The following is a 16,628-nucleotide window of genomic DNA, read 5'->3' as shown; positions in this document are numbered from 1 at the left end:
TAGACAACTAATTATCTTTCTGCCTGACATACCTTCAGTGGTTTATGATTCCTGCTCTGAGCCAATAGATAGAACATGGCATCTCATGTGTGCTAGGCAGTGTACTAAGTGGTTTACATGATTAAGCTCATGTAAGCCTCACAACAACCTTATTAAGTATTTACTATTGTTATCTCCACTTACAAATGAACAGAGGCACAGAGATGTTGAGTAACTTGCTAGTACATGGTGGAGCTGGGATTTGAAACCCTAGTCTGTCTGACTCTTGGACCCATGCTCTCTCTATCACATATCCTCCTGCACACTTGGTGCATGCTAAAGTTCCTACCTTAGCCATCCACCTTTGTGAAGTCACCATTAAGCTTATAATTGACAAATCCATCAGCTTTTCGATCCTCACCTTGACATCTCTGCAGTATTTGACCCTTGCCTTCTTGATGAATCTCTCCTTCCTTGGTTTTCATGAGCCCACATTTTCTTGGCATTCATTCAGTCACCCCTCAGTCTCCTTTGCTGGACCTGCCTCCTTTGGCTGTCCCCTGAACATTGCTGATCCTCTTTTCCTCGTCTCTTCCAATCTATAGCCTATTCCTGGACAACCTTGACTACCCCCATAACTTCATTTATCAAAATGCAGATGACTCCCATGTCCACGGTTTTCCATTCTGACTTTTCTCCTGATCTCCAGACCCATGGATGCAGCTACCTTATAGATAACTCAGTGGAACTGCAGGAGTGGGGCAGGGAAAAATAACTACATATTTAACTAGTTTTCCTGAAAGTTACTGAATTGCTTGAAGAATGACTCAGAGGAGTGTGAAAGTGTGGTACAGAAGGGGGAGGTTTGTGTGCTGATGCCCCTTAGACTAGGAATCAATGGTCATCGTCTTTTAAAGAAACATTCCTAAATATAGAACTTTGGCTGGGCTGGGTGGCTCACGCCTGTAATCCCAGCACTTTGGGAGGCTGAGGCGGGCAGATTACGAGGTCAGGAGATCGAGGCCATTCTGGCCAACATGGTGAAACCCCATCTCTACTAAAATACCCACAAAAAAATTAACTGGGCGTGGTGGCATGCACCTGTAGCCCCAGCTACTCGGGAGGCTGAGGCAAGGGAATCGCTTGAACCCGGGAAGCAGAGGTTGCAGTGAGCTGAGATCGTGCCATTGCACTTCGGTCCAGCCTGGCAACAGAGTAAGACTCCATCTAAATATATATATGTAATCTCAAACCTACCGAAAAATTTGGCAACTCCAAGCCCCCAGCACTTAACAGTTTTTGACAATAAAACTATACCATTAACAAAAGGGTCTTTGCTATCCACAGGTCTACTGTAATGTTTGCTTTTTCTTTCTTTCTTTTTTTTTGGTTTCACTTTGCTTCACGTTGGGTGTGGTCTTTGATCTAGTACATGAGCAAAGGCTCTCATGTGTACCTGGGTTGCCAGGCATTCTCCTTGGTCTCAGAGGTTTCAACCATTTAAGATGGCACCCTGTCCACTTGCACCACTGAATGCAGACAGATGTGCTGGGGACCATGTAGAGACCCACCTTAGTGCTTCTTACATGATGATCTTCTCCAGAGAGCAGATTCTGCTGGGGACTTTCTGTGGACAATCTCACTGAATCTTTATAAACATTTTTTTTTTTTTTTTGAGATGCAGTCTTGCTTCTGTCGCCCAGGCTGGAGTGCACTGGCACCATCTTGGCTCACTGCAACCTCCCGCTTCTGGGTACAAGTGATTCTGCTGCCTTAGCCTCCCACGTAGCTGAGATTACAGTCATGCGCCACCATGCCTGGCTAATTTTTGTATTTTTAGTAGAGACAGGGTTTTGCTATGTTGGCCAGGCTAGTCTCGAACTCCTGACCTCAAGTGATCCACCTACCTCGGCCTCCCAAACTGCTGGGATTACAGGCGTGAGCCACCATGCCTGGCCCAGCATGTCTTCTTTTCATTCTCACTTTACAGATGAAAACGCAGAGGACTAGAGGAGGTGAAATGACTTGCCTGTACTTATAAAGCTGGTTAATAGTTGAGCCTAGATTAAGACTGTATCTGTCTGACTCGAGATTTAACTACTACACTACAATGAGCATTTCTGGTTTTGTTTTGTTTTGTTTTGTTTTAATGGAGATGTGATTCACAGGGAAAAATAACATAAAAATCATACTTCGTTCCATGTTTCTGTGTCTCAAAAGTACTTCAGACTACTTTAAAAGTCTAAAGCAGTGCAGTTCCCAACACAGTGGCATTGGACCCTGTGAAAATAGTTGAATGTATCACCGAATGCATTCTCTCCTGAAGCCCAAAAGTTTACATGTCATTTCCATTTAAGTGGGGGCCCCCTGTTCTGACAGCTTGCTAGAGCACACTGTTTGCGTTTTGTGGTCATTTGCTAACCGTCAAGTAACAGAGGCAGTGATATTTTATCCTTTGTTTATTTTCTCTTTATCTAGAAATAATTATTGGGTATTTCAAACATTCTCACCCTCCCCCTTAGATAGAAGGCAGAAGTGACATGATTATAAAAATGGAACTAAGTTAGATAATTTATGATCAGACTATTACAGGTACATCAGAAATGTACTCGAGTCTTTTTCATTTATAGGAAAATGTTGAAAATGTTCAATTGAAGTTTGGAACAAACATGTATTATTTTGCAAATTATCATGAAATGTATAATAAAAACATATTATCTATTTTTAGCTACAGCATAATTCTCAGTCATTTTTTACGCCATGAGTGCATTTTTATCATCCAGATATTTTTGACATAATGAGGATCCTTTCAGTGTAGCAAATTTTTGCCTCAGCCAACACACAGAATTATTTTCTGGGCTACTGAGTTATAAGCAGCTGTATTTATTCATTCATTTATTCCTTCATGCACCAAATAAAGAGCCAATTCAATGCTGGGTCCTGTGGTAGACGCTGAAGTTATCATGGTGAATGGGACAAGGTATTGGTCCTCAAGAAGCTCACAGCATGGTAGGGAAAACTTCAACCATGATAAGTGCTGTGAAGCACTTACTAAGTGCAGGGTGCAGTGGGGGAGAGAAATGGGTCTTGCAAGAAGAGAAAAGAGCATTCCAGGGCCCTAAGGTAGGAAAGCATTTGTAACCTTGCTTAGAGGAACTGAGGGCTAGAACTTAAGAGACCGAGAGAGGTGGCAGCAGGAGATGAAATTGATTATTTTGGTCTTTATTCCAAGGTTCATAAGAAGCAGGGGACTGGCTGTGCATGGAGAATGGATGGAAGGGAGCAAGAGTGGAGGCAGGGAATCTAGGAGGCTGTTGTACTATTCCAGAAGAGAGATGGTGATAGTTGGGACTAGGATAGAAATAGTAGAGATAGAAAGAAGTAGATTAACTTAAGGACTACTTAAGAGACAGGGTTAATGAGTATAGGCTGGAGGGATTGAACATGGTGGTGATGAGAGTGAAGTCAAACCAGTTTTCTGACTTGAAAAACAGGGTGGATTAAGGCACCATTCATTGGAATGGGAAACATTGAACACAGATCCCATTGTGTGGGGGGGAAAATTAAGAGTTCCGTTGGAATGTATTGGGTTTGAGGAACTAGGCCCACCCTTTGGAGATGCAGGTAAATTCTAGGAGACAGTTGAGAACAAAAGGCATGGCATTAGCGGCTTGAAGGTGCTGCTAAGTTAAAACCATGAGCCCAGGGAGATAAGCAACAGTGAGCATGTAGGACTTACCCGGTAAAGATGAACACGCCACTCTGGGTTTCTTACATGAAAAATTCCTCTATTGGAGGTGACAAGAAATGGCTCCATTGACTTCAGTGGAAGACTGGGGGGCCAATACTTCCTTCCCCTCAGGTTTTCCCAGCTCCATTTCCTCTTGCCTAAGTAGAACCACCTAGACAGCTATTAATAAGCTATGCCACTGCTCCTTATTTAAGGACCCCCTCCAGCCTCACTTGGCTGTGATTAATAAAAACCATCACACTCTGGGGACGGTTGTGGGGTGGGGGGAGGGGGGAGGGACAGCATTAGGAGATATACCTAATGCTAAATGACGAGTTAATGGGTGCAGCACAGCAACATGGCACATGGATACATATGTAACAAACCTGCACATTGTGCACATGTACCCTAAAACTAAAAACTAAAAAAAAAAAAAAGTTCTTTCAATCTCCTGCAACTTTCAGAAGAAGCTGGGAATAAAGACCTAGATTGCTTTTTACTGAATAGGCTAGCACATCATCCATCAAAGGCTGTCACAGACTTCCAGAAAGTGTGCTGCCAACAAGATATTTTATAATGTAGGTAGCTTGAGAGCAAAGTTCATGAAAACATCACAAAGGTTGGGAAAATTCCCTCCAAATTCTTCCTCTTTCCCCAACCTGGCTGGGAGCTTTAGGTACTCAAACAACAACGATAATGTTAAGAGGTCTTTATTATTCAAAAAATAAATAACAAGATAATTACAAGTTCACTCTGGAAACAATGGAGGCTGCAGGTAGATACAATAGATTTCCTTTAAATACAGTCATTTCGTGATGAGGAGTGGGCAGGCTCAGGGCTGCACTCCCTACTCCTCACCCTCATCTATAGTGGTAGAGACAGGGACAGGGTGGAAAGAAGAGAACTGACTAGCAATGGCCTGACTCCTGTGTGTGTGTGTGTGTGTGTGTGTGTGTGTGTGTGTGTGTGTGTGTGTTACACAGAGAGAAAGAGGGATTGAGAAGAGAGACTGGGGGAGGGAAGAGACTGACAGAGGGAGACAGAGAGATTGAGAAAGAGAGATTGGAAGAAAGAGGTTGAGAGAGAGAGAGAGAGAGACTGAAAGACAGAGATGGAGAGAGACAGATTGAAAGAGAATGAATAACTGTCCGAGAGGGAGGCAGGGCGGGGTTTTTCGGTTCTCCACTGTGTTAGATGTTCTAGAGCCTGGCCCCCTCCAACAAGGCCACAGGAACCCAGAGTCAACCATAACTGAATGTGAGCTGAGGCTCCCCATTTCCCTTCTGCATCTTCACTGGTAAATCAAATGCATTATCCATGGAAAGACACTGCACGCAAAGAAACAAAACTGAACTTGGCAAATTATCTGCTGTTTACTCAGAATTCAACCTGTTCATAATGGCCTTGTCTTTTCATAGGACTCTCTGGATGTCTGCATCAGTGGGGTTGCGGCTTCAGATATATAAGCTCTTATGGAGCAGGGCCCGTTTTGGTTTCATGTGACCTGTAATTCACTTATTACAGTTCTACATGCCTTGGAGTGTATAATAAATAGTTCTCCATAAGGAGGATCCTAGGGTTATAAATAGGCAGTTAACAGGGGGTGGGCTTAACTGCTGTGCTGTATTATGAAGACTGCCAGCGTCAGCTCCACCACAGCCTGCAAGATGACACTGTTCAGAGTTTGAGTAAGCCAAAGGATGTGAAGCCAGTGCCGTGGCTCACTTGGCTTGGATCAGTCACATTGACAAACACCGAAGCACCTGGTTGCAATTCAAATACTCCTCCCAAGTGAATGGATTGTTGTCCGCAAGGTTTGGCGGAACTGTGGGTATTTGCAGCTCTGAGTAAGATTCTCTCGAATCTACCGGGGGACTTTAGGCAGAGGCTGGCTATAAATGGAGCTTGACTCGGAGCTTCCCGATTGGAACAGAAGGTGACTTGGGCATAGATATAATAGAGTCCTTGTCTTTTAACGGTCAGCTGTTTCCCATTTTCCAGGGCTACCAAGTTGTTGCTCATGGTGTAGTATCCTTTTTCAGCCCACTGTAACACTGTTACAAAGACAGGGAAAGTTTGTGGTGAGGTGAAGCAGAGCATGGTTCACATTCTGACAAAAAATATAGTTTAATGTTGAATATTGGCTTTGTATAGGAATGGATTCTGAAGGCCCCTTCCATGGGCTTCAGAGTCAGACAGAGCCATGTTCCAATCTAGGCTCTATTTAAGCTTGGGCAAGTCTCTAAATCTCCCTGAGCTTCAGTTCCTCATCTGCAACACGGGGCTCATATTGGAGCATATTTCAGAGACTTGTAAAGATTAAATAAAGTAAGAGATCACAGTGAGTTTCTTTCTCTCGTTAGAGTTCTTATAGCCAATTTGTCTTGAACTTAAGAAGGCACAAATGATTTCAAAATTTGACATCATAAATTATACATACCAAATTACTCAGACCAAATTTTTGCTAATATTACCATGAATACCTTGCTTGCCTTGAATTTTACAAAGTCAGAGAGTTGTCAGTCTACCTGGCTCAGCCTCAGCACAGAGAAAAGACCCCATTTCTTCCTACCTGATCATGCTGTTGCAAACCTGATCTGCCTCCCCCAGCAAGGACTAAAATTAGGCAAGGAAGTATGAAAATAAACTGTGTGCTTATTTCACGGTATGTTTTGATCTCCCATTGTAGTGGGCGCCACCAACTTGAAAGTACCAGTATTCTTGTGGCTAAGCCAGAGTACCCACCAACAGTGTGCCATTTTCTCGGCTGAGATGTTGAGTGGGTTCAAAGTAGTGTGTGCACCCGACTTGAAATCTCAGCTCCCACAGAAAGCTAGACTGACTGATGGGGGTGAGGGTTGAGGAAAAGTGAAAGTACTAATGTGTTTGCTTCCTTGAGCTTTTTTAAAAATAATTCGTATTCGATAGTCTTAGGTCTATCAGGGCACAAGATCCCACCTGCTAAGGCTCGCCCTTTACTAATAGGGAGGCATCCTGAAATGCCTGACAGATCTGGGCCCTCCAGACCACTCCAGAAACAATGCTTCATTAGAATATTTGCCCTTTTGAACCATTTTATTGAGAAAAAAAGGGCAGGTTCTCAGTCTTTTAGTTCGGTAAGTTTACTTTGGTACGTCCTTATCTAATTTTAGTACTTGCTGTGGGATGTAGGGCAACATTTTAGCAGCATGGCTAGGTAGGAAGAAGAGGTTTGGGACTGGGGTGGGGGTGGAATGTTACTGTCTTCCCATCTGATCCCCTGGAAACCTATTGTGATGCAGACTGTAAGATATTGTAGGACTGATATCCATTACAAGCCTTCTGGGAGAATCTGAGCTCTATGAAATATATCCAAGATCAAGGGTTTAGATACAGGCGAAAAAAGACCAGTGGGAAGCTATTCTTCTAGGAGATTTCTCTGTTGTTGTCATCTGATTCAGAAGAGGGAAGGGGTACTTGACAAAATTATTAAATATTGTGTAACTAACTGGTATTAATGAGGGGCTTTATGTCACCCTTTTGACATCTAAGCCATGGTGAAGTAAACTAAGTAGTGTCACCTTACGGTTGTACAGCACTCGACAGCATCACTTTCAGCCACATTAGCTGATTTGATGCTCAAAGCTACCCTGTAAAGTAGGTGAAGTAGAAAACTGCTGCATAGGTAAAGGGTCTTGCTCAAGGTCACCCAGCAAGCGGTGGTCATTGTCCTTGAATCCCAGCGTTCAAAAACTCCATATTCGGTGCTCTTACTTTGGTACCATGATCCATGATAATGATAACTGTCCATGTGTTACACCTACTGAGAAGCCCAAGCCACTTCAGAGATGAAGCGGTGTCTTTTCTCTCTCTCTCTATCCGTCTCTCTTTCTCTCTCTGTCACACACATACACACACGCACACACACATGCACTGCTTAGAACTCCATTCCGGAGCACTCTGTTGAATTTTTCAAAGACTCCTCTGACGCTCTTGCCTTTATGTTGATGGGGGACTTTATGTTAGCGTGCATGTTTCCATCCATTTATCAGATACTACATATTCTCCGGCACCAGTTATTGCAAGGTGCACATTTGGGAAAAAATATCTAAAGGCTAGAATGGTAGCAGAACGTATATGGAAATAAAATCGTTCAGAGTTGAAAAGATCACAATATGTCGTCTGTTGTTACTTCATTGGAAAATCTAACGTCTTGGGACCTATTGATCTTTACAGAATGATTTTACCTTTAATTTCCCTGAGGCTGGCCTCAGTGAGGCTGAGCTTAATCATACAGGGATTGACAGATGGCAGGAAATACCCCATGAGGCCCATTTCCACACAGTGAAGACGGGTTAGGAGGAGGGATGCTCCCAGTCAGGAGGTCACTACCTGCCATTTCTTCTGTTGTCAGAATAATGGTCCCTCCACCCAGTAATTCATCATTTAGAATCAGCCATTGAGCAAGAACATAATGAGAACATCGAGATTGCATTCCACCTCCTTTTGTCCCTCTAAGTCCCATCTCTGCCTTTGAACTCACTTTGAAGACAAAGAAGGGAATAGGAGAAGTGTAGGGGTAGGTTTGTAAATTGGGTCCCAGGGGAAAAGAGGAGTTTAACCGTTAGGTAACCTGACTTCAGCATCCCAGCCTTTCCCCTTGGGTGGCTACCGCTCAGATGCTGTGTGACTTACCAGATGTTGTTTTACTACTGGCCTCACTTATGACATGTGCCGCAATTTGAGGATTCTGATCGCCTGAAATGAAACCAAAAACAAACTGTCAGGCTAATATAATGCAAAAACTGCCCACAAAACTATCTGGTCCAGTTCTACAGCTGTGTAATAGAGACTGTGCAAAAATAGATTATGTAAAAGGAAAGATAAAATGGTCTGAAATCTCCCCCACTGAAGGAAAAGTTGGTTTCTAATATCTGAGTAATTGAATTGGCTGTTTCCATCGATCCCATTCTCCTAACAGTTGATCAATACTCGATTCCATTTTGCATAGATTGACACAGGCTAAAAACACTGGTCTTCATTAAACATACCGTGAATCTTGCTTTTAGGAACAACTCCATACACTGGGGATTTTAGTGGGCTCCAAAGTCTGCACACTTAGTAAGATTCTTATGGTTTCTGATTTGGTCAAGCAACTGGCCGAACTATTGTATCTATCTTTAATTATTTCTTGTGTTAAAGCCCTGCTCCCTAATGAGATGTGCCAATCTTCTAAGGGCAGAGACTGTGTGGAAGTTTCTTTTTGTCCAGTTATGAGCCTGATGTTGGGCACTTTGTAAGTGCCCTATAAATGTTGAGTTAAATTACATGACCTAAATGACCAGTTTGGTTAATGTTATCATTTCCCTGAAGACTTCTAGACAGCATCTGCATAAACTGTTTCCTCAGATTTCTCTGTAATTAACAGACAGTGTGGTACTATTACTCAACATATCTTGCAGTCATTCTGAAGATAAAACCTTCATGGAAGTCGGATGACCATTTAGTATCCAGAACAACAGTTAAGGCAAGGTCTGAGTGCTCTCTTTGCCTCAGAAAATAGTATCTCTATCTCTGTATGTATGTATGTTTTTGTGTGTATTAAATTTGCAGAAGCCATAACATCATGTTCACCAACTTTGTGATATAATATTCTCTCTAACAACACCCCCTCTTTCCCATAATCTGCTGCTGAAGTCACTTCAGGCATTATTGTATTGGTTTGCGGTGCCACATTCTAAAAGAACAGGAAAAAGTTAGTGTGTCCAAGAAAAGGAGGTGAGTGGCAGAAGAAAGGGCCTGGAAAGGGTCATAGGAGAAACAGTGGAAGACATCAGGGATCTTTAGCCTGGAGAAGAAAAAGCTCAGTCAAAGCTTGGCCGCCATGATTGCTGTCTTCCATATCTGGACAGCCACTGGGTAGGAGAGCAATTATACTTTGTTCACTATGGCTTCAAAGAGCAGAACTGGGACAAGTGAGTGGAGATTATAGGAACAAAGTTTGACCTGAGGAGGAAAGACTTCTCTCGAGTAGTATAGTAATCTTAGTATTATTAGAGCCATTCAAAGACAGATCAGGCTGCCTTATGAGGTGGAAGGTGCCTCATCCCTAGACATGTTTGATCAGAGGCTAGACGGTCAGTGCTATTGTCAAGGAGATTTTTGTTGTGAGGATGGTGCTGGATTTGAGAACTCTCAAGGTCTCTTCCAACCCTGAGATGTTCAGGATGCTCTGACTTTAAGAACAGGGCAAATAATAGAACACTGTGACATTGTCACTCCTTGATCCCAGAGGCTCCACCGGCCACTGTGCCCCATGAAAAACTGTTATCAATGAGTGATGAATGCCACTGTTACCAAATGATGACTTTCCTGTCTTCTTATTCCGCTGTAGGTGGTATCAGGCTGTATGGTTGCTTCTATTAAGGTATTTAACATAATGGGATTTCTTCAGATTTGGTATCATCAGCATTAAAGGAACATATCCTTTTTTCATAAATATATATGTACAAAGTCTTTCCAAATCACAGGGACTAGAGAAGGTGTCAATTTGACAACTGTGTTCCTGTTTTATTTCCAGGGCTAAAAGTTCCCTGATGCAACAACACTGGGTTGTTCAATATGATCAGCTTAAAGCTTCCTTTTAGCTTTAGGCATTCATAGAAATTAGTAAATAGCAAACCTACCTTTTTGCATTTCAAAGCTGTTTTCTTTCTTCTTCTCCTCTTTGTTTAGCATTATACCCTAAAATAAGAAGCATTGCAAGAGGTCATTTTGACAAGGGCTCTGCTGTGGGGTTTTAAAATTATCATTCGTTTTGCATCTGTCATTACTCTGTTGTCTGTTTCTGGTGAGGATTATCATATAGACTCAGATCCTGTCATTAATTCCATCATGCCAATTGGGAGTCCATGGATCTGACAGATGAGCCAACAACCCAGAAAGCCCAGGGGAGAATCTGGAAGTAAAATCCAGGCCTTATTATCTCCATTCCAGTGCTCTCTCCAGACCAGAGACTGTGATCCTGACCCTTCCTATGACCCCAACCTCCTTGGCTTTGACAGATATTGACAAATAATGCTGAATGGGGAGATGATTCTACCCTGGGAACTGGTATATGGAATATTATTAAACATAAAGCATAGTGTGTATCTATTAGAATAAATTTGGTCTGAAATCCTGTAGGAAAAGATAACAGTAAGTTTGACCTTGGGGGAGAAATGCCAGACTATGAAAAGACCCTCAGACATTTTAAATTTTGCTATCCCTTTCAATGGGCTGAAGAGATTCTCTTATTGATAGTTGCACTGTATCTATTTAGAATAATCAGCATTTCAGAAACACAGGTCATCTCCCAATGGTGTTGATGTTCAAAGGCAAATGCGACACTTCTTAAAAGGTTTCTTTTCACTTATAAACTGAAAGAAGCCTAGAGGTATTTAAAGAAGCTAACAGGAACTTCCATCAACACAGGCTGGAAGATGATAAAGGCTATTGCTGCCATTTTAAAGAGACTGAACAAAAGGCCTGGAGGGCTTAACTGGTCAGTATGAGGTCACCCAAAGAAGCTGAGGTTTAAACCAAGAGTGGAAACTGTGAGATGGCATTCATAGGCCAGGCTTAGCTTATTCCATCTGTCTATCCTCTGCGCACAAGGGAAGAAGACAGTAGTGTTTTCACATCTTATGATAATCAAAGTCCTGTGCTCCTTCCCACTCCTGGAATCAGTTGTCTACAGGACTCTTCCTTTTATTTCCTCCTCCAGAAGGAATTTGTGTTGTCACTGTTGAGTGCTGGCTGTAGGCTCAGCTCAGTTGCCAGATTTAAGGGCGTAGTTCACAGAGCCTCCAGGGGAACCTGAGCCTCAGAACGCTCACATGGGCCCCAGAGCTTCAACTTTCCATTTGAGCTGAAGAGCGGCACTATGAAGATGTGGTGACAGGAAAATGTTTGTGAGATCACAAGTAAACAAATGACTATTTAGTGTCTTTTCAAAAAGTAGAGTGTGGTGATCAAGGTTAAGATACTTTTAGGCTAAGTTGTTGCATTGCTGTTGAGGCCTGGCCAAGATGAAAACATGAACTCAGCAAAGCTCGTGTTTCGTGAGCCCAGCCTAGCCTTTCCGTGAACTTTCCCCCAGCCACACTCCCCAGAGCCTTTTTTTTTTCTTGCTTCACTCCCCACCTCAACTGAAATACTTTTTAAAGTAGACTTTCAGAAAATCCAGGATGAGTTATTTCTCTCTTAGTGGGAGTTCCATGTGGCAGGTATGGAAAGGTTGCCCTTTAACTTGAAATAGAAATGCTTTGAGTCTCTCAAAGGCATTGAAGGCATTGGTGGGCAAATAATCATGGAACTGAACATCTAGCAGAGGTGGGGTGGGTTGCAAGTTTTAATATGAAATTATACTATTCAAAATAATACCTCTGCTTACCCTCACTTGAGCCCTGAATACCATCTTTCCCCCAAAATGACAGATTGGTGCTACCTGCCTCCAGAGATAATGAGTTCCTTGTCACTAGAGATGTGCAAACAGAGATTGGATGACCCCTTAGTCAGGAGGTGGAGAGAAGACTGAAGTTGTGGATTGAGAATTGGATCTGATGACTTCTAAGACTCCATCAAGCCCTGATTCAAAGACCCCAGTTTCAAACTTGAGGTTGCTTAGGTGCAGCCAGACTGTGGCCCAGAAAGAAAGCCTACTAGCATTAGCCAAGAAAATATGAATCTAATCTGGAGCTATTCTATAATTGGCGTATTGAGTTTTTTCAAGGTCTAAAATTTTGTTTTAGAGTGAGAAATTTGGGGGAAAGCTTATTGGAAAGGGGATCCGTCATTGGGGGAGGATTGGGTAGCTGGAGGACTTTGTACCTACTCATTGTGCATAATCCTAGGTATAGGTTCCACACCTGCTGCAGTAGAGATGAGGGGCATCCTTAGTTGCATGTAAGGAGGAGATCCCTGGGGCCCTGGCTGACATGCCTGAGAAGATCTGCCTTTTAAGAATATGAAACTTTGGAGCTGTCACTTTTTTCATACAAGCATAAGCAGGGAGGCCAAACTGACTGTTTTCTTTACTCCTATGCTTGGTAGCTGATTTTGGGAGCTTTACATACATAGCCAACCTGAAATAATGACGTGAGGAATTGACAATTCAATCGTAAAAGTCTCCGTAAGAAATGAGGGGGACTGACAAGCCACTCTCACTGCCATTGGAGGGAACTGAAGGCTTATCACATAATTATAGAATGTCAGAGCTGGTAGTGCCCTTACAGATAATCTGTCTTCTCATGTTATAGATGACAAAACCGAGGCCCAGAAAGGTGAAGTTATTTACCCAAAGGCACACAGCCAAGCACATTCAGTCTGTTATTTGGATTATTAACCATTGTTTTGAAAGTGCCTTTATTCACATTTAAACTGGTAACATCTTCCAATACTCTGTAATACTGGCCCAAATCCTCGAAGAACCGAAGAAACTCAAATCATTTTCCTAGCCGGCCAGTCTTGCAAAGTAAGGGTTTAGGAGTTTCATCTAAAGCCTAGATTAGTGTAAAGAACCTGAAAGCAAGCAGCGGATTTGAGCCGCATTCTGTTCTCCGTAGGTGACTCAGGAATAAGCTGTTAGAGTCTTCACTAATGAATTAAATGGCACCTCGGTGACAGTACAGGAGGGCAGGAATAAGATCAGAAATAAGATCTTAAACCTTTTACGCCTGCATTAAATTACACATCTTCTATATGTGAGAACTAATTCCTGTTGGTTTACCCAGATACCCACCCACCTGGCCCAGAACTGTCCTCAATGTGGAGTGCTGCCTCCTAGAAATGACCCCTAAGTGAGCCGAGGCCCAAGGGTATTTGACTCAGTGTTCTGAAAGGGACATAGGCAGAAAGAACTCTTGATGTTCTGCCTCAGGAGAAAGAGCCCCTAGACCCCATGTCTGTGACAATGGAATTAATGTAAAGGTTCTAAAAATTCTTGTTTTAGGTATCTGTTATAAGCCACAGTCACTGCAGTGACTTCATGCTAGCTACCAGCCTGGTGGGCTAAAAGGCTTTGAACCCTCTGTGCCTCTGGTCATGACCGGCCATAGAGTGGGCAGGCTTCATGAGCAAGTAATATTATATGGAGTCTGGTTTGGGCGGCACTGAGAATGTCTGTTACTTATTCCCTTCACCTCTCTCCCCAGTAAAAGGGAAAGATCTCACTGTCAGGGCATCTAAAATTCCATCATCAGAGAAGCACCAGAGACTGTTACCAGTCTTCAGGTGTCCCTTCACTTGTGGCCTGCTGCCACGGCAGCTGTCGATGGCTATTGCTTCCCTGGGAAATGGGGATCAGACTCTGGGTCCCCAGTGGGAGAGCATCAAGGTTTGGATGGGGAGACACAGAAATGCAAAAACCAAGCTTGGTGGACTTCATCATTTTGCCTAGTGGTAGCTGCATATGTAAGCTCACAAATATGGGTGACTGTACCTCTAAGGATATATGTTCCCCAGAGAGTGTCTTTGTTTTTTTTTTTTTTCACACACACACACACACACACCCATGTATGTTTATATATGCATGCATATATATGTGTGTGTGTGTGTGTGTGTCTATAACCAATCTTTAAACATTGGCATTGTCAGTTTCCTGATCTAGCAAATGTAGTAAAACATTTCAATGACACTTTTACTAGCAACTAAGCTCCTTACCTTCACGAAGCCTTCAAACTGGCTTTTAATCTCCTCACAGTTCAGTAAGGATAAGGATTTTTCTCCTGTGTTGCATCTCTGTATCGTTTTCATGAATACAAAATCTTCATGAAGATTCCTTTCATCTTCTATCTATTTTGAAATAACAAGGATATGATAAATGTCATTCGGAAGGAGAATACAGCTAATGATATCTGCCTCTACATTCATTTCCATGGCATCAACAAGAGGAGGACTTTCAGGCACAAATGGGGAATAATAAGTTATTATATTGGCTGATTGCTATTTTGTATTTGCAGTTTAAAAATCTATAAAAGACAGCAATTAAGATGTCATGTTATCAGAAACTCCAGGTAGAAATCAGAGCTATTCTACTAAATGTTCATTACAAAATGCCCATTTTTTCAACATACTAGAGCAGCAATATTCTGTAATTGTCACATTTCTCATTGCTTCAGTAATGATTGGTCATTATAAACATCAGCCTAGAAAATAGTTTTCTGCAGAGTTAATTTGCCCACTTCATTTTAGTGTTTGTGATGCAGTGCTTTATAAAAAGAAGTTAATTTGCAATGTGTCAGTTAACGAGTTCTAATTACATCTCTCTCCCTTTTAACTTTAGTATTTGTAGAAAACATTTGCATTTTTAAAGAAATCATCTTTTATCCTCAAAGTAACAAGATATTTTATTTTCCAATGTCTTAGAATAATTAAATGTATAGAATTCACTTGCATTATCAACTAATTTTATACCATTTTCTTGCTTTAAGAGATTTTTTAGATTCAAAACAAGATTCAGTTAGCTGGCAGCTTCTGCTGTCATTAAGAACACATGTAAATAGTACGGTAAATATCAGTCCACTGAGGTCACTATTGCCCCTTTAGAAGCTAGGCCTATGTCCAGACATTTGATTGACAGAGCACATCAGGCCAAACACAAATAACCAACCAGACCAGAAGCCCCCTCTTTTGTCAGCAGTGAAACCTAATATTTGGATAACCCAGTGGATGACTTCAGCCCTCACAACCTCACCTTACCCTGATAGAAAAATCTCATGACATTAATTCTAGGTCCGGATCCTAAGAGAGGACACTCAAGTAACCCTGATAAAGTGCAATCATCCAGATGCTTTCTAGCCACAGTTCCGGCATCCAGAATTTTAGGAACAGCCAGAAAACTAATCAACTTTCTCTTTTACATCTATGATTGGTATTTTGTCAACACCAGCCAATTATACTCCTCAGTGGAAGTGAAAAAATACATGAAAACAAAATAAATCCTGATGGTTTTCTTTTCCTAAGAATGCAAAACAGCCTGCTAAGTTACTCTGCCCTTTTGTTCCTGCAAGTCTAACCATTTAAAAATGTAAAACATCTCAGAGGGAAACTGAGCATCCTGCAACTACAATCAGTGTTTGCGAAGAATTACACAGAGAACGCTACTTTTACTAAAAGACTGCAAATTCTGGGACTTATCCATGTCTATGTTAATCTGAAGCACTATGAAATTTTAGATCAAATTGACGCTCTTCTTGTCTAGCTGGAAATTTAAAAGAAAAAAAGCTGTCTCCATAAAAAAAATAGCTTACTTTTAAAGCAGAACTTTAGCAAATAATTATAGCTAGTGCGTACATAGTGCTTCCTATGTATCAGACCCCCTTCTAAACTCTTTACAAGGCTAAACTCACTTAATCTATGAAATGGACACCAACACCATCCCCATTTCTCAGATGTGGAAACTGAGGCGCTTGCCCCAGGATAACAGAGATGGTATGGGCAGGGCCAAGATTTGAACCCAGGCAGTCTGACTCCAGATCCCAAGATCCTAAGCAGAGACAAGAATATGAGACTTCATTGACTAGGCAACAAACATTATGCCACAAGACCATTCTTCTATTTGGTTTCTACCATCATCCATCATTTGGGTAGAATCAACCTACGAATTAGTAAGGACCCCAAATTTAGTTAATAAAGGCTTGTGGTTCATCTTACCTTGTCCAACCTTCTATGAAGATACACAGCAAAAAGTGCTGACCCAATCATCTGGGTGATAAGAAAAACAGTAAGTAAATACATAAAAATTTTCATGCTGACGGGCAGTCCAGTGGCCGTAGATCGGGGAGAAGGTTGGTTGTATGTTTCGATCATGCTGTGTTAAAGTTGAAATGGTATCTTCTGGCAGAGAAGGTGGCAGAGGCAGCATGAGAAGACTGTCAAAGTGGCCACCTTACTCAGGATT

General features: G+C 42.0%; 1 protein-coding gene across 1 annotated transcript; it reads right to left on the bottom strand.

Moving 5' to 3' along the window:
- Nucleotides 1-4,403: 4,403 nt before the first annotated feature.
- CD40LG (CD40 ligand) lies at nucleotides 4,404-16,628 on the bottom strand. Its single transcript, XM_055269143.1, has 5 exons — nucleotides 16,382-16,628; nucleotides 14,390-14,521; nucleotides 10,375-10,432; nucleotides 8,384-8,446; nucleotides 4,404-5,763 (listed from the first exon to the last, which is right to left on the bottom strand). Exons 1-5 carry the CDS (start codon nucleotides 16,535-16,537, stop codon nucleotides 5,387-5,389), a joined length of 786 nt encoding a protein of 261 aa, XP_055125118.1. The 5' UTR covers nucleotides 16,538-16,628; the 3' UTR covers nucleotides 4,404-5,386.

The sequence above is a fragment of the Symphalangus syndactylus genome, chromosome X (assembly GCF_028878055.3).
Source record: "Symphalangus syndactylus isolate Jambi chromosome X, NHGRI_mSymSyn1-v2.1_pri, whole genome shotgun sequence".
In the NCBI taxonomy this organism is placed as follows: domain Eukaryota; kingdom Metazoa; phylum Chordata; class Mammalia; order Primates; family Hylobatidae; genus Symphalangus; species Symphalangus syndactylus.
This window is presented reverse-complemented; position numbering and strand designations above follow the sequence as displayed.